At 41.6% G+C, this 24470-nt stretch overlaps 1 protein-coding gene across 1 annotated transcript in view; it reads left to right on the top strand.

Annotated features, from left to right (window-relative positions):
* The window catches only part of LOC126278499 (facilitated trehalose transporter Tret1-2 homolog), a 47608-nt gene extending 43985 nt beyond the window's left edge, over positions 1–3623 (top strand). Inside the window, exon 2 of the mRNA XM_049978657.1 lies at positions 211–3623. Within this exon, the coding sequence (XP_049834614.1) occupies positions 211–1616 (1406 nt within the window). The 3' untranslated portion in view covers positions 1617–3623. The remainder of the gene's footprint in view (positions 1–210) is intronic.
* Positions 3624–24470: the final 20847 nt, after the last annotated feature.

Raw genomic sequence — 24470 nt, 5'->3', positions numbered from 1 at the left:
ACGCCTCGTCCTAAAAGCTTTAATTCCGCCAGTACCTCGTCTCGTACCTTCCAAACTTGCCCGCAAAAGGCAAAGGTCCCGAGTTCGAGTCTCGGTCCGGCACACAGTTTTAATCTGCCAGGAAGTTTCATACCATTGTAGTGTGCTATGTTTAGTACTTATTACAACAGTTTTGTAATACTAAATACAGACAACATCTGCCTCTTGCAGCGAACGTCGTGGCCATGAACACTGGATACATTGTCGGATGGAGCGCTGTCTCTCTCCCCGTGCTGGAGAGCAACACGACGGAGCCGGGCGTGAACCCACTGGACCGGCCACTGACCAGGGACGAGTCATCCTGGGTGGCGTCGCTGATGGTAATGGCCTCGATGCCGGGCCCAGCAGTTTCCAGCGCCGTCAGCCGACGCTGGGGCTACAAGCTGGCCGGTTACCTGCTTGGAGCCTTCGACATTCTGGCCGGCCTCACCGTCATGTTTGCCCCGTCCCTTCCAGTGCTGCTACTGGGACGAGTGCTCACCGGATTCGGCGCAGGCTGTTCGCCTGTGGTCTCCACCACGTACATTTCCGAGGCAGCCCAGGAACACGTGCGAGGGTCGCTCGGCACCTTCTTCGCCCTGATGTTCAACGCAGGTGTGCTCGTCGCCTACATCGTCGGCGCCGTGGCTCCCTATAGGATCGTGTGCGCCGGCGCCGTACTTCTCCCGGCACTCTACTTGTGCTCCTTCTTCTTCCTGCCAGAATCTCCACAGTACCTGCTGTCCAAAGGCCGAAGAGAAGAAGCTGCAGAGTCGCTGCGCTGGTTCCGTGCCGCCGGTCACGACGTCGACGCAGAGCTCAAAGCCCTACAGTCCACTCTGACTACGGGGACGGTAGAAAAGGGGCACAAGCGGCTGTCCATACCAGAGTTCTTCAAAGATCGCGCCGCCCGCCGCGGCTTAATCGCGCTCGTCGTGCTCATCCTGAACCAGCAGCTGTGTGGCGGCATGACCATCCTCAACTACGTGGTCGAGATGCTGTCGTCGACGGGAAACGGAGGCTCCGCCGCCTGGTCCGCCGTCGTGGTGGCGACCCTCCAGTTCGCAGCGACCTTCCTGTCTTCGGCGCTGGTGGACCGAGCCGGAAGGCGGCCTCTCCTCTTGGCCACCAACGCCGGCATGGCTGCTTGCCTCACCGCCCTCGGCGGGTACTTCTTCGCCAAAGCCAGCGGCTACGACGTGGACCCCGTCTGGTGGCTGCCCGCCTCTGTCATGTCCTTCTCGCTCGTGCTCGGCGCCATCGGCATCGGGTCTCTGCTCTTCGTAATTCTGAACGAACTCTTCTCTCCGGACGCGCTACCAGTCGCCATTTCTGTTGGACTCGCCCTGCAGACTGTTGCCACAACGGCGGTTCTGAAACTCTATGTCGTGTTGGTCGCCTGGCTGCAGCCCTACGGATGTTACTGGTTTTACGCCGTCTCCTGCATACTTAGCAACGTGTATATACTACTGTTTTTGCCAGAAACGAAAAATCGCCCCATAAAGGACATTATTTCTGATCTAAGAGGTGAATCGAAGAAAACTAGGGCACATATACATCGATATGATCAGGTCGCTGCAGTCGAGAGCCAAACGTAAGCAGGATATTTTTAATAGACAATAATCAGATATTTAGATGCGGAGAACGAGTTAACAGTAGGTTCACAGCGGATGTCGAAACCGCTGTTCAATGCACCTGAGCAAAAGATGTAGTCGTTTTCCTTGTACGTACGAGGGTCCCTCCAAAAGAAATGCACACTATTTTTTTTATAAAATCCATATTTTATTCTACATGTTTGAAAGTTCTACAGTGTGTAGATACATCCTTTAGCAACAATATTTTCATTTCTCCACATAATTTCCATCCCTATTAATTGCCTTACGCCATCTTGGAACCAGCACCTGTATACCCACATTGTAAAATTCTGGACCTACCTGTTGGAGCCACTGTTTGGCAGCGTGCACAAGGGAGTCATCATCTTCAAACCTTGTTCCACGAAGAGAGTCTTCCACTTTCCCAAAGAGATGACAGTCTCATGGAGCCAGGTCAGGACTGTAAGGCAGGGGTTTCAGTATTGTCCATCCGAGTTTTGTCATCGCTTCCATGGTTTTTTGAATGACATGTGGCCGTGCATTGTCGTGCAACAGCAAAACATCTTGCTTTTGCCGATGTGGTCGAACACGACTCAGTCGAGCTTCAAGTTTCTTCAGTGTCGTCACATATGCATCAGAATTTATGGTGGTTCCACTTGGCATGATGTCCACAAGCAAGAGTCCTTCGGAATCGAAAAGCGGCGTAACCATAACTTTTCCAGCAGAAGGTGTGATTTTGAATTTTTTTTCTTGAGTGTATTTGCATGATGCTACTCCTTTGATTGCCTCTTCGTCTGTGGTGAAACACGATGGAGCCATGTTTCATCACCTGTCACAATTCTTCCAAGAAATTTATCTCCACCATCATCGTACATTTCCAAAAGTTCGCTGCATACCGTTTTTCTTGTTTCTTTGGGAGCCATTGTCAACATCCTGGAAACCCACCTGGCACAAACCTTTTTCACCGCCAATACTTTCAGTATTCTGCAAACACTTCCTTCCCCTGTCCCAACGTAGCGTGACAATTCGTTCACTGTGATGCATCTGTCAACAGTCACCTATTCGTTAACTCTCTGCACATTGTCTGGAGCATGTGCAGCACGAGGCCTGCCGCTGCAAGGACAATCCTCAATATTGCTGTGCCCGCTTTCATCACGTAACCTCTTGTCCACCGACTAACTGTACTGCGATCGACAGCAGCGTCTCCATACACCTTTTTCAACATCTTGTGGATGTTTACCACTGTCTCGCTTTCGCAGCACAGGAATTCTATAACAGCACGTTGCTTCTGACGAACGTTAAGTGTAGCAGCCATCTCGAAAACATGCTGTGATGGCGCCACTCACGGAAACTGGTTGAACTAAGTTTGAAAACAAGCGGGAAGGATGTATCTACACACTGTAAAACTATCACACATGCAGAATGAAAACTGTATTTTTACAAAAATATTGTGCATTTGCTTTGGAGTGACCCTCGTATTATGGACGGTATGCTGAGATGTCTTTATGGACATGGATATTAATCCAAACGACGTGCGCTATCATTCACACGTCAAGCGATGAACAATGTACACGCATCAGGAATAGTGCCTTGTACTACAGTGCGTCATTACCTTGTAACTGCTCACACTTTGTGTTTGAAATATCTTCAGCACAGGACGAGGACTAAAAAATGAAGTGTGCTAATGTGCAACTTTACACACGGCATTTCAATAATCATGACAGTATTAATGGCGATAAGGAACTCAACTATTTTCAGAAAACTGAGCATTGAAAAATTAATAAATTATAATAAGTGATTTAGAAGCTCTAAATAATGGCCTCACATATGTAATGAATACTCATAAACTGTCTAGGACGCTTATTTGCATTTCACTACTGATTTTGTGGTCATAACCAATCTTTCATTTCCATTTATTGTGAAATTTTATGTAATGAATTAGATTAGTCACGCTCAACATTGTCCACTTCTGTACACATTGTAGAAAAATACAGTCAAACTGGTCTCCTTATACTTCTTACTCTTTCCTCATTGTGGTTGTCTGAGTACCACATACCTGAAACTTGGAAGGTAGGAGGCGAGGTACTGGCAGAAGTAAAAGCTGTGAGGACGGGGCTTGAGTCATGCTTGGGTAGCTCAGTTGGTGGAGAACTTGCGCTCGAAAGGCAAAGGTCCCGAGTTCGAGTCTCGGTCCGGTACACAGTTTTAATCTGCCAGGAAGTTTCATATCCTCTGCACAGTGAAACTCTCATTCTACCACATACCTATTTAACTTCTTCTTGTTGTTCATGTTTTCCATTCTCTCTAACTTTCCGTCCAGTATTCCGCCATCCTTTTTCTGTATTTCTTTATCCTACCCATTTTGAAACTGTTTTCTTTTCCGTACTCCATTAGACTCCTTCCGTTTGTAATAGTTTTATTCAAAGTATTGCTTGTTTCGTTCACTCTTAAGATTTTTTACCTTTCCTAATGTTTTTGAGTGCAGTTCATTACCTACTTCTATTGCAAAAGGTATTTGGAAATCTGTTTGGTCATAACAATTTAGTATATAATAATGGACTGCCTCAGTAGACGGATTCATATTTTTTGTGTATTACAAGTGATCAGTGATTATCATCCCTCCTATGATTGCTTGTATTGTAATTTATATATACTTGTATATGATATAATCACCCATTCTCCAGGAAAAAACAGACTTTTTTCACCCTGTATGTTTGAACTATATCTTTTACTAAAACGTATGAGGATGCATTCACAGTCAATTTGCTTTCTTTCTGAATATATTAGTGAACATGTTTCATTGGCTACTTCCTCCAAGCATATGACTTACGTTGTTGGGTTTATTAGACTTTCTGCAAGGACAGAAAGTCGTTGGCAAAGTGTTTTGCAATTTTTGTTGCCACTATTGTTGTTTGTTGATATTGATTTACATTGTTCTATTTACTACACTTTTTCAGTGGATAGATAGTAGTTTGCAAGTGTTATGCCATTAACGTTAACACTCTTATTATTTTTTTATATACACTTCACAAAATGTTTTGCCTCATCCTGGTTCCCAGAACTCCTAAAGATAGACGTTGATTGTGGATACTGTGTTACAGATACAGTTCCTTTGACTGTTCAGAGATGTCACTAAACCCGCCCAAACATGTAAACAACCATGCATGAATAGCGCCCATTAGACGGAGGGGGTCCAACAGCCGATCAGTTCCAGTCATCCCATCAGCAACGAGGTACACGGCTCGTGTTGTCTGTAGTTCAACCATGCCTAGACGGTGAATACCGCAATTCGATCGCGTCCGCATTGTTACGTTGTTTCAGGGAGGGCTTCCAACAAGGGAAGTGTCCAGGGGTCTCGGATTGAACTAAAGTGAAGTTGTTCGGACATGGAGGAGATACAGAGAGACAGTAACTGTCGACAACATGCCTCGCTCAGGCCGCCCAAGAGCTACTACTGCAGTGGATGACCGCCACCTACGGATTATGGCTCGGAGGAACCCTGAGGGCAACGCCACCATGTTGAATAATGCTTTTCGTGCAGCCACAGGAAGTCGTGTTACGACTCAAACTGTCCGCAATAGGCTGCATGATGTGCAACTTCACTCCTGTCGTCCATGGCGAGGTCCATCTTTGCAACCCCGACACCATGCAGCGCGGTACAGATGGGCCCAACAACATGCCGAATGGATATCTCAGGATTGGCATCACGTTCTCTTCACCAATGAACGTCGCATATGCCTTCAACCAGACAATCGTCGGAGACGTGTTTGGAGTCAATCCGGTCAGGCTGAACGCCTTAGAGACACATCCCAGCGAGTGGAGCAAGGTGAAGGTTCTCTGCTGTTTTAGGGTGGCATTACGTGGGCAGAAGTACGCCACTGGTGGACATGAAAGGCGCCGTAACGGCTGTGCGATACATGAATGCCATCCTTTCGACCGATAGTGCAACCGCACCGACTGCAAATTGGCGATGCATTCGTCTTCATGAACAACAATTCGCGCCCCCATCTTGCACATCTTGTGATGACTTCCTTCAGGATAACGACATCGCTCGACTAGAGTGGCCAGCATGTTCTCCAGATGTGAAGCTTATCGAACATGCAAAAAATGGTTCAAATTGCTCTGAGAACTATGGGACTTAACATCTATAATCATCAGTGACCTAGAACTTAGAAATACTTAAACCTAACTAACCTAAGGACAACACACAACACCCAGCCATCACGAGGCATCCCTGATCCCGCCGGGAATCGAACCCGAGAACCCTGGCGCGGGAAGCGAGAACGCTACCGCACGACCACGAGATGGGGGCAAACGTCAAACATGCATGGGATGGATTGAAAAGGGCTGTTTATGGACGTGACCCAACAACCACTCTGACCGATCTACGCCGAATCGCCGTTGAGGAGTGGGAGAATCTTGACCAAAAGTACCTTGATGAACTTGTGGATAGTAAGCCACGACGAATATAGATAAGCATCAATGGAAGAGGAAGCGCTACTAGGTATCAGAGGTAACGGTATGTACAGAAATCTGGACCACCACCTCTGAAGGTCTCGCTGTATAGTGATACAACATGTAATGTGTGGTTTTCATGAGCAATAAAAAGGGCGGTAATGATATTTACGTTGATCTCTATTCCAATTTTCTGCACAGATTCCGGAACTCTAGGAACCGAGGTGATGCAAAATGATCTGTGTAGCTACTGGATATTCTCGCATTATGTTTTCTAATTGTGATTTGAATACACAGACTGCTTTAGCCAATTTTTTCCCGTCAATACACCAAAAAGTGTTTTATTAAGATCAAAATAAGCTAATATTCTAATCTAGAGCTCCGAATCAACCCCTGATGAACTTTAGGTTTACAGTTGAATATTCGTTACGAGAAAGATAGGAAGAGCTGCCATTGATTAAACAAAAGATCTATCTGAGAGTAAGCTGCCAAAGTCAGAAATGTTGATGTTAATGTGCTGTATATGTCGATGAAAAGTATACTCGCCTTACGAATACATTGTACGTATTGTACGTAATAAAGAATTGTCAAGTTAAACATGAAAAGAGCAGAAGTAAACTTATTTGAAAGATGTTATCTTGTGGTAAGTTTAGGTAGCACATGAAGGCCACACATGAAACAACGCTACAAATTCGGTGCTTTCGATACACTGAAACGACCTGTTGTTCAATTTGGGAACCAAACTCTATCAAACGTAGCGGCCGGATTAAAAATACTCACACAAAATACAGCAGTAGGCACTACTTATTCTGAAATTTAATTCAAAGTCGTATGGTCTCAGTTCCTAAAAGTCTCTACAATCACGAAACTCGACTAGCTACGCAGCACATTCAGCTAGAAACTTTGTAACCGTAACCGGTAAACAAAGAGTGACGCCATGCTTAACTACTTTGTAGGAGCTCGTCTTGTTATGTAAAGTGTACGCGCCTTCTGACTAGAAGTGTATTCTCTCATTTTTCTAATTTATGCTCCCTCAACTCAGTGGTACGTCATGAATTACCCTGTTCTTGCTACGAGCAGCGTAGTGTCATAATTCAGACAGATAAGCAGGTATTCTTTTATTCTCCCTGACACTGTGGTAGTTAAGGGGAAGGACTCACTGCTGACAGATGTACACAGAAAGTACACAGACTATCAGCAAGAATCTAATGCGTACCAGCTGACATTAGCTACAAGTGATACTGCGTATTTTTGAACAGTGTGTTTAAGACTGCCGTAACATCATTGGAAGAATTATCGCCTTACGAAAAAATCGTGCAAAGGACTCATTCGAGAACATCATTAAGAAAATAAAAGGCTTTCTGAACATTTTACCACGTTAGAGCAAAAAATATAGTATTTTGTAAATAGGCTGTTTAGGTTTTTATATTTGTAACGCCACGTAGCGCTCTGTATGAAAATCACTGGCTGTGCTGTGTGTAGTCTGTGGCTAGTTTGCATTGTTTTCTGCCATTGTAGCGTGGGGCAGCTGGATGTTAACAGCGAGTAGCGTTGCGCAGTTGGAGGTGAACCGCCAGCAGTGGTGCATGTGGGGAGAAAAATGGCGGAGTTTTGAAATTTGTAAGACTGGATGTCATGAACTGCTATATATATTATGACTTTTGAACACTATTAAGGTAAATACATTGTTTGTTCGCTATCAAAATCTTTCATTTTCTAACTATGCCTATCAGTAGTTAGTGCCTTTAGTAGTTCGATTCTTTTATTTAGCTGGCAGTAGTGGCGCTCGCTGTATAGCAGTAGTTCGAGTAACGAAGATTTTTTTGAGGTAAGTGATTTGTGAAACGTATAGGTTAATGTTAGTCAGGGCCGTTCTTTTGTAGGGATTTTTGAAACTCAGATTGCGTTGCGCCAATAATATTGTGTGTCAGTTTCGGCACAGTCATGTATAATTGTTCAAAGGGGACTTTTCATATATGAAACGTCCCCTTTGAACAATTATACATGACTTTCAAATATGAAACGTCCCCTTTGAACAATGACACATGACTGTGCTTAAACTGACACACAATATTTTTGGCGCAACGTCTGTAGAAATCTCCAGCTATGCGTCGGCCACACTACGGCGCACACATAACGGCTGACGCATGCGTCGGACGCTGCGTAGGAATCCCACCATTAATATCATACGTCAGTTATACACAGCCACCTTACCTCAGCGCAAATGGTCTCCCCGTACCCTTATCGCGCGCAATAATTCTTCCACCTCTGATAGTATTCGCCACCTCCATGACGACTTGTTCACTGCAGTGATAATATTAGATTAGATTAGTACTTGTTCCATAGATCATGAATGCGACACTTCGTAATGATGTGGAACGTGTCAGGTTAATAAAAGGTGTCTTTAGAAGATATTACAGTACACAAAATATTACATGGCAATTAACATCTTTAATTTTTTTGTGGGGGTCAGGGAAGTTACCCACTTACTACATCCCAAAATTCATCTAATGAGTAGAAGTAGTTGAGATTAAGAAATTATTTTTATTTCCTTTTAAATGCTACATGGCTATCTGTCAGACTTTTGATGCTATTAGGTAAGTGACCAAAGCTTTTGTTGCAGCATAGTTTACCTTCTTGTGAGCCCAAGTTAGATTTAACCTCGAGTAGTGAAGGTCATCAGTTCTCCTAGTTTTGTAGCCATGTACACTGCTATTACTCTTGAATTCGTTCGGATTGTTAATAACAAATTTCATAAGTGAATATATATATATATATATATATATATATATATATATATATATATATATATAATGAAACTACAGTGAAGATCTATAGCTCTATAAATAAGTGTCTGCAGGATGATCTTGGATGAGCTCCAGCAATTATTCTGATTACACACTTTTGTGCAATGAACACACTTTTACTCAATGATGATTTACCCCAGAATATGATGCCATACAAAAGCAGAGAATGAAAACAGGCGCGGTAACCTAATTTACTCAGATGTATAACGCCAAAATTTGCAATTACCCTAATAGCACATGTAGCTGAACTCAACCGTTTCAGCAGATCTTCAGTGTGTTATTCCAGTTCAGCCCCTCATCAGTACAAACACCTAGAAATTTAGAATATTCTACCTTAGCTACCGATTTCTGATCGAACTCTATATTTATTAATGGTGTCATTCCATTTACTGTGTGGAACTGTGTATACTGTATTTTGTCAAAGTTTAATGAGAGCCTGTTTGCAGAGAGCCACTTATTGATTTCCTGAAAAACATCGTTTACAATTTAACCAAATAATTCTTGTCTGTTGGGTGTGATAGCTATACTTCTATCATAGGCAAAAAGTACCAGCTTTGCATCTTCGTGAATATAGAATGGCATGTCATTAATATATATTAAGAACAGCAGAGGACCCAAGACCGAACCTTGTGGCACCCCATTCTTGATTGTTCCGCAGTTTGAGGAACCACCAGTTTTCTTGGGTATTATGTGAACTGCTTATTTCAACTTACTGCACTCTTCCAGTTAGGTATTATTTAAACCATTTGAGCGCTGTCCCATTCATACCACAGTATGTGAGCTTATCTAGAAGTATTCCATGATTTACACAATCAAAAGCCTTTGAGAGATCACAAAAAATCCCATCGAGTGACTTCCGGTTACTCAGAGCATTTAATATTTGATATGTGAAAGTATATATAGCATTTTTCGTTGAAAAACCTTTCTGGAAACCAAACTGACATTTTGTTAAACCTTTACTTTTACAAAGGTGTGAAGCTACTCTACAATGCATAACGTTTTCAAGAAAGTTGGATAAGGCAGTCAGAAAAGAGATTGGGCGGTAGTTGTTGACATCAGACCTATCCCCCTTTTTATGCAGTTGTTTAATAATGGCATAGTTCAGTCTATCTGGGAAAATAACCTGCTTCAGAGAGTTATTACATATGTGGCTAAGAATCCCACTTATCTCTTGGGAACAAGCTTTTATTATGCTGCTGGAAATGGTTCAAATGGCTCTGAGCACTATGCGACTTAACTTATGAGCTCATCAGTCTCCTAGAAATTAGAACTAATTAAACCTAACTAACCTAAGGACATCACACACATCCATGCCCGAGGCAGGATTCGAACCAGCGACTGTAGCAGTCGCTCGGTTCCAGACTGTAGCGCCTAGAACCTCACGGCCACTGTGGCTGGTCTGCTGGAAATACCATCAATTCCATGTGATCTTTTATTCTTGAGAGAGTTTACTTTCTTCCTAATTTCAGAAGGAGAGGCAGGTGGAATTTCATTTGTATCAAATGGTGTTGGTAAGGTCTCTTCCATTAACTACCTTGCTTCTTCTAATGAACATTTAGCTCCTATTTTCACTACAACATTTAAAAAATTATTATTCAAAATGTTTCCGACTTCCAGCTTGTTGTTTCTCAAGTTTTCATTCTCTTTGATGGTAATGCCATCATCCTGCACTCTTGGTTGCCCTGTCTCCCTTGTAATAATATTCCAAATTGTTTTGATTTGGTTATCAGAGGAATTAATCTCAGACATGATGCACATGCTTCTGGATTTTTTAATAAACTTTCTTAATGTAGCACAGTAGTTTTTATAATATTTGGCTGTTTCTGGGTCATTGATCTTTCTTGTTGTTGGATACAGTTCCCTTTTGTGGTTACATGATATTTTTATTCCTTTAGTAAGCCAAGGTTTTTTGCATGGTTCCGTATAATTAGATTTAACTACTTTCTTGGGGAAACAGTTTTCAAATTCTCTTACAAGTGTATCATGAATTAAGCTATATTTTAAATTAGCACTGGGTTCCTTGTACACCTCATCCCATTCTAACTGCTGGAGATTTTCCCTGAAATATCGAATTTTTGAGTCATTAATTGAATGCATAACTTTGGAGGGTAGTTTTGAATTACTGAACTTAACTAGCTGAGCACCATGATCAGAATGACCATTCTCAACAGGACAAGAATTTATGTTTTTAAACTTATCTTGGTTTATTAAAGTGCTATCTATCAATGTACTGCTGTCCTTTACTACCCGAGTAGGAAAATTAATGACAGATGTCAAATGGAAAGAACTGAGCAAGACTTCCAGGTCATTCTTTTTACTACCCTCTTTCAATGAATAACATTGAAGTCCCCACAAATAATAATTTACTTTCCCCTATCTGACAGATAGCACAACATGGCATCCAAGTTTTCCAGGAATAAATGAAAGTTTTCTGAAGGGGACCTATTTACTGTTACAATTATAAAAGAGCCCTCCTTCAGTTTAAGTTGACAGGCACATGCTTCTATATGTTGCTCTAGACAAAACTTCTTTTTATCTAAGCTTTTTACACAGTGATAACTTTTGACATACATGGCAACTCCACCTCTCACCTTATTCTCTCTACTCATATGTGCAGCTGGTTTATAACTACTGATATTTACCTTTTCCATATCAGATACAATGTGATGATCAGACAGGCATTGTATATCTATTAAATTATCAGATTCAATGTCATCTAAACAAACCAGGAGCTTACCTACTTTTTTCTTCAATCCCGGAATATTTTGGTGAAAAATGGTAAAATTATTTTTTACTTTACTTTTGTGAGAATCTGCTTTTTCCTTTAATCCACCAATATTTTGGTTAAATATGGTAACATTAGTATTTACTTTACTGTTGTGAGAATCTTGTGAGTTTTGGACCACTTTAGCACCTTCCTGCCTGAACTTCTCATTGGACACCTTACGGATTTCGCTAACAATCCTGCCAGTTTACCCTTCCATTTTTTACTGAGATGTAGACCATGCCTTGTGAAATCCCCCCTATCAATATCCTCGACAGGAACCAATCCAATGTCTGACAGAGTGGCCGCCCTACGCAATTGATCCAACTCCATATTTACCCTCCTGGCGTAGCAGTTCAACTGCGGCTGATCATGCCCCACGAAAGCAGGCACCAGCCCAACACTGGTATGGGTCGTTGCAGAGGTTATTTTCACTCACCAGGTTACATTCAATACTGTAGCCATGATCCCTATTAATACTGTTTCCCACTCCACCCACAATCATCACATGATCCTGTTTTGAAAAACCCTTACACAAGAAACCATATCCTCTACCACCTGGCTAAGACATGAACATGGCTTGAAAAAGTTTGTGACCTGGTACCTGTCACCTAATTTTTCTTGCAAAATCTGGCCCACACCTCTTCCATGGCTGCTACCTTGCAATAGAACTTTCCTCTTACTTTCTACTTTCTTTGAAACACTGGGTTTCCTAGTGAATTCTGTTGCATCTTAACTACATCTACTTCTGCTGGAGCCTCTTCCTTACTTAACTGTTGTAGCAAGGAAAATCTATTGGTTGTGCTAACTGGGAAACTGTCAGACACTGTCCTCTTTCTGTGGGCCCTGTTCCGAGGTACCACTTCCCACCGCTGTTTACCCTCCTCCCCCTTAACCTCTTCAGTTCCTCTCTCACTCTGTCCAAATCAGCCTGAAGGGCTCTAATTTTCTCCTCCTGTTCAGCTATAATCCTATCTCTTGAGCAAACCCTGCAAACGAATGAAAGAGTCTCGTTTGCTTCCACAGTTCCCACGCCGCTACAATATCCCCAGTGAAACCACCTGTCACAACAGCTGCACAAAAGAAAAAAAATGGTTCAAATGGGTCTGAGTACTATGGGACTTAACATCTGAGGTCATCAGTCCCCTAGAACGTAAAACTACTTAAACCTAATTAATCTAATGATATCACACACATCCATACCCGAGGCAGGATTCGAACCTGCACCCGTAGCAGCGGCCGGCAGCTGCACAAAACCCCTGAACTAACTTTCCTGTTGCAGCTCACTCACTTAGTATCCATGGAAGTTTAGAAATTAATTAAGAGATTCTTAAGTGATAACGATAATATATTAAATACAGATATAAAAGGTTACTAAATATGTTTTGGAAACTAATATGTAAGTAACCTATTACCAAATGCACATAAATTTGTGGTATAACGCTAAATATGCACGATCAAAAATTAGGCCTAAACAGCCGAATGTAACCAAAACGAACTTTCTTGCAATTACTGGAACAATACGCAAATAAAAGAAAAACCTTTAATGGTGAGCTTGAAAAGCACCCTAATGAACGTATTTAATCAGTTAAACTACAGAAAATGCATTTACAATTGCAGTATAACGCTAAATATGCACACTCGAAAAATTAGGCCTAATCAGCAGTACGTAAGCAAATGAACTTCTCGCGGTTGATAAACACTACACAAATAAAAGAAAAACTTGTAATGGTGTGGTTGAAAAGTACATTAAAGAACGTATTTCATTAGTTAAATGTGTTCAACTACAATTAATTACAACCTAAATTACTTATCTTTCACGAGAGCTCTGTCTCCGTACTTGCGGCCTTATGCAGGGCTACCAACACTCACGCCCCGTGACTGAAGCGCACGAGATTAACGTAGCGCCTTGCACCCCTATCCAGTCTGTCAGGCCCTTTCGGCTTCCACTAGCCTTGCCCAGTTTTCCTGTGAGTGCATTACCTTACTAATTCGTGGGCCAGTTGGTTTATTAGACTCATGTTCGTTATTGCTCCGTCACAAACCTCTTGCATTCCTATTGACAGAATTCCCATTATTCTTCTTGTCTTCTCTCCTTACTTAACATCTATTGTTTCATCGATAAGCTTTTCACTTCTTCGCAGTGTTCCAATACGCATGTCCTTCGAGCGGTGTTTGTTGTCTCTCTCGCGACACGCGTGCAAATGAGAATTCACACTGTGCGATTGGAGAGCACTTTACTACTCAGCCACCCTTCTATCCTAAACACGATCTGTTGTCAAAAACAGCTAAAAACTCAGTACTTCTTTTTGTAATCATAGTTATTAGAGTTGTAATAATTTCCATCTTATTCAGCACTGCAGTAATCTGATTGTGAACTTCGTGACCACTAATACAATAGTAATTAAAGAAATACTTCAAAAACACATCGTATCCAATTCAGCGTTACCACGCACACAATGAATAAACTAAAATTCACGCGCGGAAAATTTACGTGCTCTGTGTCCGCTAACACAACAATGCCTAAGATAAATACAGCACTTTTAATGTTTTTCCATGATATATCGTAAGGAGTTCTGACAATTGAACTATGGAAGTATTAAAATGTAGAAATAAGGCTTGGTGCAGATTTCGTGTAAGGAAATTATCGACTTGTTGTTTACAACAGCGGTAATGGTTTTGGTTTCTGTGCTCGTCTTAGGTTTCAATACTTTTCTTCTGTTCAACGGAACTGTTTGCCAGGAATCTGACTTTTATATCCAGTTTTATGACTGATGATAGCTTATCATGAAACTGTTCAAATGTTGTTGAAAGTCCATGAAAATTTACAAGTAGGACATGTCAGTTGATACAAGTTGTATTAAAACAGTTCAGGAATTTTAGGGATTTATTCTTGACATCTAAACATTACAAAAAGTTCACTTTAACAGGGGGCCGAAAATTCTTCGCCGTGGATGTAAGTGACTCCTGGTTGTGTGATTTACTTGAAATACGTATTTTACACAAATTGCTGTAACCGGTCATGGCATTTACTTTTTGTCCGGTTGTCGTTTTAGAATAACTTCCATCACACCACAACGATTTATTTACTGTCTGGAATGACACAAATTCACTATATGTGTGGCCTAGCAGATGAGAATGCGAACATCGCACGTCAGCCTCATGTTGAACGTAAGTCTGGGCGGCAATTATTTCATGCAAGAGCGTTTGCACGACTCCACCAAGGCTTTTAGTGGACACGTTCATTTGAGAATGGAGTTGCAGACGGTGGGAGAGCACGGAATGTATGAACGACTGAGAACGAGATCTTAGTAGTTTCGATGAAATTGCATCAACTAGTAGGCCTACGTAGAGAATCGCGAAAAGTGACATGTATAACAGATCAAATGAGGCAGATTTTTGCCAAGAATAGCATAACGTCTCGGCTTGTGAAAATGACACACGACACAATAGACATCAACAGTAGCTCAGCCACAGCATGTGGGGTGGAATCATTCACGACCATTTCATTAGCATGTGCTACTTCCCGCCAAGTCTCCAGTTTCTCAGACAAGACTTACATCACTTACGTGATCTACCTCTAGACTTCATCCAACGAATACGGAACAAACCAGATGTTTTCCACAACTTACGACTAAGTGATGACCACTTTAGTATCGGCGGGAAATGTAGGGAGTAAAAATCGTAGAGGGAGACCAAAAGACGAATACAGTAAGCAGGTTCAGAAGGATGTAGGTTGCAGCAGTTATTCGGAGATGAAGAGGCTTGCATAAGATAGAACAGCATGGAGAGCTGGATCAAACCAGTCTTCGTACTGAAACAACAACGGCAAAGGGCTGAACGGAGGCTTAGCGGATGGATGGAAGCAATTTATGTAAATATAAATTACTAAATCATTAATTAATTTCTCTACAAGTAAACGTGTTTAGGAAGTGTAGCAGTTTTGAGACATGAAAAATAAATCCTTTGATATCTCCGTAACGCAGATTTTTTGACCTATGTTCATACGAACGTTTTGTAAAGTTTAGATGTCAACAATAAATCCTTAACGTTTCTGACAAACGGTTTAATACGTCCAGTGGATGTAATACAATGAATACACCCTACTACCGTTAGCGTGTCGCCGCTTTGAAATATTACTTATCTTTCTCTTTCTGCTTTCCTTGTTATTTTTATCTGATTACTTTTTATCTGAGTTGGTACATTTAAAATACAGGTTCGGAAGAACCCAAAACTTTCTTGGGTTACTGTAAATCGCTGTTTTCGCTTGTTTTGTTTGACATAAGAGGACATAAATGTGAATAAGGAGGTAAACTTGAGAACTCAGGCAGTAATTGTATATGTTTCCCTGTGAAATAATCAGTTTTTCGACGCCATGTGTGACAGCTGACACTGTGCTGACGAAGAACAATGGGACGTTTACCGGTCTTCTTCCTACTTTCATCGATGACATTTGAGGAACGAATCACTTCAGTTGGTGTCTGATCATCTTGGAACAGGCAAAAAGTTGACTATTACTCAGTTTCCATCTTCTACGAATATGTGCCAATTACGTCTACATCTTTACGATGTTGTGGATGAGTTTTTTGGTCAACGACCTTGACGCATCGGTAACACCGGTTCACGTCAGATAATCGAAGTTAAGCACTGTTGGGCTCGGGAGGCCCTTGGATGGGTGACCGTCTGAGCTTGCCGAGTGCTGTTAGCAAGTGGGGTGCACTCAACCCTTGTGAAGCCAATAGAGGAGTTTCTTAACTGAGAATTAGCGGCTCGGGTCACGAAACTGACAACGGCCGAGTCAGCACCTAATAGCCGAGGATGACATGGCGTTCGTCAGTACCATTGGGGCTTCGGAGGCCTGGATGAAAAGAGAAATACGCTTTTTCATTTTTCCGGTCAAATTTCTTCAGCAATTCGTAGCACCAGTTGAGAGGAACCAGTCTGAACTTTTGAAAAATTTTGTGTGAGCTTTGGAAAAATTGTGTGTAAGCCCCCGGGATCTACAGCACCTGACAAAAATTGTGAAGCATACAGAAGGGCAGGAGGAAATGAAACGGAACTTCACGGGTTGAGAGGGTATGTGATGTTATTTCAATTTTTACAAAATCGAGTCTCATTTACAAAGAACTTCGCAGTATGATCGAGTAGATACTGTAGACATTGATTGAATAAATGAAAGAAATCAGTGTTACTGTCTGTCACCATTTCTCTGTTAGCAGATGAATGTGTTCTCACCTGCTAATCTTCTGTCCGCTGCAAGTGTTTAGATTGCCGGAATTAATATATCGAAGAACGGGACAGGGGTAAAACTACAGACCAACAACAGACAGCAGTTTTAAATAAATCAAAGTATATTGATCGTCTCAAACATAATAAATGCAAGGTGGTCTTGTTGCACAAAAGAAACGAATATGACACACAATTCCGGGTTTCCCACTCGTGTTGCTGGAGATAGGCAAAATGCTTGGAAAAACTATAATCCTAAGAAAGTACTATTTACAGAACTGAGATATGCTCCTGGCGACAAATAACGAGGAAGAGAGATGGTGAGTGATGAGGACTTGCGGGTGCAAATACGACGACAGGGACAGTGTGACAATGCTTCCTACGTCAGTATTGGTGAAATCGTGGTTGCGCAGGCTGGCGGTGCAGAAAGCATATTCGAGTAATTAAGAACGAGCCAAGTGCCCACGAGCATTTTATCGCAAAGCTTGCTAACTCAAACTAGAATGGACCCGCACAGGACTGCTTTCAAGATTATGCAAGCCATCTCACGTGCAATAAAATGGCGAAACCTTCCGCAGTGCTACAAGTACCGAGTGATACCTTCTAACATCTTCAGACGAATTGGAGTGGGACAGCTCAGCACTGTAGTGGGATGATGATGATGATGATAGGGTTGTGGGGTGCTCAACTGTGCGGTCATCAGCTCCCGTACGAAGTTCCAATTTTGACACAGTCCAATTAGCCACTGTCACGAATTATGATGGTGGCGATGAAATTATGAAGAAAACACAAAGTCCCAGGGCAGAGAAAATCCTCAACCATGCAGGAAATCGAACATGGGACACCGTGATCCAGAGGCAGCAACGCTAGCCACTACACTACGAGCTGCGGACGCACTGTAGTGTGCTCATCCAAGTGAAAAAGGTTCTCATAGCCAGCATCACTGGTGGTTAGAGTGAAGGCTGTTCCTGATGCTTCCTGGCGTGTGAGTTGGGTAACTTGTTGCGGTGCTAGTTCAATGTGCACGGAGAAATTTGTGTCCCTATGCATCAGCGTACCTGGAGGCGAAATTTGAACTTCATGGCAACGAACAATACTGATTTCGCCGTCATGTGGTTTTTCTAATTTTATTTATGAGTGACCGTGAAAAAAGAAACCCGCCCTCACCGTTCGACACTCCACTACTTAATCAGATCACAGGAGGTTTCCGTTGGCAGGGGAAAATTGGTATTAAGACTAAAGTGACCGAGTTCTATACACTTTTAATCGATTAAGTAATAATGATTACAGCTATTGAAATTGTGATTACGTGCGCAGCCTGAATCCAAAGTAGGAAACATGACGGTTATGTAATTGTGGTCTCTTCCTGTGTCTGAGATTGGACTGTACACCCGCAGAGAGTTAGCAAAGTGCAATATACTTCCGAGAAAAATCTTCGGCTCACAAGCCTACTTACCAGTATGACATTGCACTCCATCCGGTCTGGACACAGGTACTAATTCAATGGTGAAAGGTGAAAAAGGCTTTTGTATCCTTTACTTAAGCAAACTGGCCAACACCTGCCGTAACTCGACCTTACTATTTTCTATGTTGGAAGTAGAGCGGTGACTGCACCACACATGTTCTTTCAGGGACAGATCTGGGGACACCTCAACATTATGTAGACAATCCATAGTGGCATGTGCTATGAGTGGACGGGCGTTGGCATCATGACATTGTAGCATTAGAGGTGAAATGAAGTGATCGTGTGGAATTGATGGCTGGGAGTCCCCACGTGGGGAAGTTCTGCCTCCGAGTTGCAAGTCGTTCAGTCGACGGCACATTCGGCGACTTGTGTGTCGGTGACGGTGAAATGATAATGAGAACAACGCAACACACAGTTGCCGAGCAGTGAAATCTCTAACCCGATCTCAGACAAGCTGATCGCTAAACTAAGGAGGCGAACCACGAGAGGTAGTGTGTCTATGGCGATTCCAGCACACTTTCTTTACAAAATGGTAGCAGCCCCCCCCCCCCCCCCGTTATCTGAAACGTCATTTGCCATGCCCCCTTAACTATAACGTAACAATCTCCCGCCTCAAATTTTCCCTTTCCCACTCCCATCCTTCCCTACCTCCAGCCATCCTAAATTCGAAATCGTGGACGTAGCCCAGCTTTCATTCGTAAACCCTTCCCTCTCCTCAAATAAGAGCCTGTCGTTTTAGTCACCATTAAAATGAAACTGCTAACAACAATATTTCCCAAAAGTACCCATCTTGGCTTTGCTCATAAATATGTGAAATCACTGAATTGTTTGTGCAAAAATTACATTTGAAGTATTTAAAAGATTAATTTGTTATCAAAACACAAACACATTAAAAAATGTGTAACCTTCTGCAGAACTGCGTAAAATTAGGTCAGGTTAAAAACTTTTTGTCAACTAGGTTTTCATTCCTGGCTAAAAAAAATTGTTTATGGATTATCCTTATTAGTTGCTTTTATAAATTTTATTCGCAACTATCCAGCATTTGCCATGGATTATTGGAATAACTATAACACATACTGTCCATAAATATGTAAAAACTAGTATTTTCAAATACAGTGTATTTAATGAACTAGAAATACTTAGTTCCTGAAGAGTTTTACATAAAGGTATTCTGAAAAACTTGCTTTTTGCCTGTGTTGCCTGTTATCACCAACATATAGCTGTACTTGTAAATGCTCATAGACTGATTAATGTACCATCGACTGATGCACAACAGGACCTGAAATGAATTATTTCCCTCGCTTATGATGCTTGCCGTGAGCCACAATGTGTTTTACAGATCAAATATGTCTGCAAAAATACATCAATGCAATAAAGAGCAATATCTATATTAAACATCACAAGGTTATTTTCCATGTGCACGCACGTATGAGCAGCTACCCACCCACCCATACACCCACCCACCCACCCGCACACACACACACACACACACACACACACACACACACACACACACACACACACAAAGAAAAAAGCCCAGACGATTTAAATCAGGAGACCTAGCAAACCAAGTAATTGTTCCTCCTCGACCTCTCCATTTGGCAGGATACCTTCGGTTCAGAACACGACGTGCACACAAGGCATTATATGTTGGACATCCATTGTGTTGATACCACATAAGCATTCTCGTTCTTAGCGGTACTTCACCCAGGAGAGGAGGAAGAATTCGTCTGAGGAAATTGGCATAAGCTGTGCCGTTTAGACTACCATTGATGAAATAAGGGCCAATAATTATAGTCCAAACGTCCCACACCAGACATTAACCCTCTATTAACTCTGATGTTCCACCTGTCTAAGACATCGTGGATTGTCGCTGGACCAATAATGCATGTTCCTTGTATTTACCTGTCCTTTGTTTGAGAAGGAACATTCATCTGTAAATAGAGCATTGGAGAAGAAGTCCAGGTTGGCGAGGATTTGCTGCTGTACCCACTGACGGAACTGTACATGATTCTGGAAATCATTCCCATGCAATTCTAGATGTAGGTGTACATGGTAAGGATGGAACATTGATATGTAAGAATTCTATTACACTGGTTTTAGGAATGCCAATCTCGTGTTCAAGCTGTCGTATGCTCACATGTGGATTCATAGCAATGGAAGCGAGAACAGTAACTTCGGCAGCTTCATCTGTGCGAATGCTACGACGATTGCGTTGTCGTGGGTTGAACCTCCCGTTTCCTGAAGCGTCGCAACAAGACGACAAAACATTCGTCGGGAAGGTGGGTTCTTGTAAGGATATTGCTCTCTGTACGGTTCCGCTGCCTGCGTAGCATTTCGGCTACCTTCAGGAACATCAATAAAAGGAACGTTATGTCGATAGAGTTTGTAGGAAGGGTAGCCTTTACTGTATGCGTACTCTACACACAGTATTTAAAAGGACTAAACTAATGTACTAAATGTACACGTACTCAAGAAAACAGTATTGCAGTTACTGTTTTCCCAATAGATGAGTAGCATTTCTACCTTCGTTGCTGTAAATTCTACTCACACAACTCTTCAACTGACGATGGTTTACGGAATGACGGGTGTGCATACTTCTTATGTTTACATTTGTCCTCTGTCAATATCAGGACGTGGATGTGTTCCATTACCCCGAGTACCTAAGCGCTGTGAGCCTCAACGTCAATGTAAATAATAACGTTGTGTTTCACTGAATGGTGGACTGTGATACATTTTTGAATATGTCTTTAGTAGAGGAAATGAATTGCCGAATAAGAAATACAGGGTTCCATTTAAAATAGTCATACCGCTGTTCATATCTTTGTAAAAAAAAAAAAAATAAAGCTACAACGAAGATAATCCTGCTGATTGATGTCCCCCTGTCCCCCTAACGGCTAAAGAACATTTGCTTCAAACATTTTGTAATTTGCATCTGGACAAACAGTGGTCAAGATAAATGGGACACCCTGTATATCCTCTCAAAAACAGAAGCTCATCCGGATATGTTGATGTTTCCAAAAGAACGCTACAGACTTGTTGCAATACAAGCACTGTCTTTTGTGAACTATGTTCTGTATCATTAACTACAGGCATTTATCCAGAGAGAATGAAGTATGGTAATGTTAACCTCCTCTACACTAACGGTGATGGGAAAGATATCAGTCACTACTGACCTGTTTACTGGGTGCAATCATTAACCAAATTTTTGACAAGGTCATGTACTCTAGAAGAATATCCCACCTGAGTAATAGTAATATCCTCAGTAAACACAATTTGGATTTTAGAAGGGCTATTTAACTGAGGATGCCCTTTACACATTAAGTCATCAAATTTTGCAAACAGTAAATAACAAAATAGCACCAGTTGGAATTATCTGGGAGCTATGTAAGACATTTGACTGTCTTATTCATGATATGCTTCTACAGAAAGTGAGGTTTTACATGACACATAACCAACGGTTGATGTAAAATCTAACCGAAAGAGTGCAGAAAGTTCTAATTAATAGCTGAAACTGGTGAGAGTTTTCTGACCAGGAAGAAAGCACTTACGGGGTTCCAGGGACCTCAATCTTAGGTCCACTCTTACTTCCTCACATATGTAAGGGACCTATCGTGTAAAACATAAGAAGCAGAATTAGCTCTTTTTGCAGGTGACAGTAATTTTGTAATCAACTCAAACAAACATACAACTGCGGAAGATGTGATAAATAACGTTCTTAAAAATATTGCCGACCGCGGTGGTCTCGCGGTTCTAGGTGCGCAGTCCGGAACCGTGCGACTGCTACGGTCGCAGGTTCGAATCCTGCCTCGGGCATGAATGTGTGTGATGTCCTTAGGTTAGTTAGGTTTAAGTAGTTCTAAGTTCTAGGGGACTAATGACCACAGCAGTTGAGTCCCATAGTGCTCAGAGCCATTTGAACCATTTGATCTTAAAAATATTGTTGACTGGTTTTGGCAAATTGGTTCTGCACATGTGGAGGTACTACGCCAATGATAAGTGTAACACACGGCGAGGAAATAACTATGATGGAAACTTAAAACTTTTTTGTGTCCCTACTGATGAGAATTTAAACTAGAAGAAACATATTTTGGAGCTTCTAAAACAGCTTAGTTCAGAAACACTGCAAATCTTTGAGAGAGACAAGGTATTAAGTTGAAATACTGGCGTATCTTATTCAGTAGTGTCATATAGACAGTGTTATGGAGTAACTCTTCTTTACGAAACAGTGTGTTGATGGCTCAGAAATGTGCTACAATATTTGGTGCTCACCCACGACTGTCTAATAGACATTTGTTTAGTGGGGAATCTGGCTATTGCCTCACAGTATATTTACAGCTTCACAACGTTCTGTAACACCGAAAATGTAGATAAAGCCGCTCAATGTCCGTTGGAAACTTGTTCTGTACTTCTGATTCTGAATCTGTAAGATGTATTGCAAAAATGATATTTAATAAGTAATAGACGCAATAGTGTATTTATTTCTGACTGTATACAATCGAATGTAATTATATTGAAAATATTGTAAATTGCTGGGTAACAGCCAAGGGCACTTTATTTAAATGTATCGATAGTAAAGACGAAACGGCAGTAGCTGTGCCATTGTTTATGTTTGCGTATGGAGAGTATCTGTCGCGGTGTCAGCAGAGAGGAAACAGAGCAGCTTGAGTAATGAAAGAGTGCGGAAGTGTTTGCTGGGCGCTCCTGCCTGATTTGTTAACCCACGAGTATAGAAAGCACGGCAGGGGTGGACAGTCGGAGGACGCTGGAATTCTAATTGTTGCCTAACCCATAATTATCCGTCGCTCTGGAGACGACACGGTGCTCTCAAACAGCAGCAACAGGGGCCTCTCAGCACTGTCGTCGGCTACATTCTTCGTCGTCCGCACAGCTACAACATCATAAGACTGTTAACTTACAGATATAGTAATGTAGAGGCTTTACCCAGTTGATTTTCTTTCCCAAAGTACGACTAAATTCAATACTAACCTGCAATAGTCAAAACGTGTAGGGCACCTGTGTTGTCATTGTCCTCAGACATTATTACCAGGCGTGCACCATTTCGTTTCCATGCAATCACCGAGTGTCGGAAGAATATGAAAATTGATAAACTATTTACAGCCGGTTTCGTATGTTTGCTAATGACCAGTTTCAGTTCTAACAATACCACCACTTTCAAAGTAGGTTAGAAATCAGATTAATAATGTTGCTCACGCAACATATGTTCACTTTATCGGGCAACAACAAAGTTATTGACTGTGGATGGTATCGTCAAAATGGAAATAATTATGTCACTGTAAAAAAGTAATTAATTTTGGCACTTATCTTGAATGGATTCCCACGTAGATTTCGTCGAAGTTGTTATGGCTCATCTTGTTGATACTAGGATGATTCCACTTTGACTGCTAGAAGGTCCAGATCTGTATTTTAGCAATATTTGATGACGTAACAAATGCATTTTTTAGGAAATTCTTAATGATCAAACAATCCTAGATCAGAACACTGGTATGGTAGAAATAATTTTTGTTTCGGGGTTCACGATCCACATTTTTATTAAACTTCTTGTAAATTCACATACACTTCTTCTTAATTGTCACATCATCAACAAAACAGTTTTGTATCAATCTTCATATATTTAATTTCCACTTTAACCAAACAGAAGAGTTGACTGTTCTTTTAGAAAGCGAAATAACAACTTAACTTCTGCAAAGTGAAACAAAGACTGCTCTGTGCGCATTCGCGACAACACGGTTACAAGTAAGTCAAAGATTATGACAGTCTCACAGAAATGAATACACACAAGAACCCTATCACTGTAATGTATCGATACATCGGAGCACCTATACATTAATAAAACCAAATTTGAATATTGTCACAAAAATATGTCTGTTACTTCGCAGAAACGTAGTACGATATTACTGGTATCGAGAACTGGCGTTGGAGTGCCGTAGTGGTCACGTAAATAAAGAACCATTACACAGTCTAAAATTTCTACCTCAGTAACTGTTCATTCTTGTACTGCAAATGGTTCAAATGGCTATGAGCACTATGGGACTTAACTTCTGAGGTCATCAGTCCCCTAGAACTTAGAACTACTTAAACGTAACTAACCTAAGGACATCACACACATCCATGCCGGAGGC

This window comes from Schistocerca gregaria, chromosome 6 (genome assembly GCF_023897955.1).
Source record: "Schistocerca gregaria isolate iqSchGreg1 chromosome 6, iqSchGreg1.2, whole genome shotgun sequence".
Taxonomy (NCBI): Eukaryota; Metazoa; Arthropoda; class Insecta; order Orthoptera; family Acrididae; genus Schistocerca; species Schistocerca gregaria.
The sequence above is the reverse complement of the archived record's forward strand: the minus strand, read 5'-3'. Positions and strand labels throughout refer to the sequence as shown.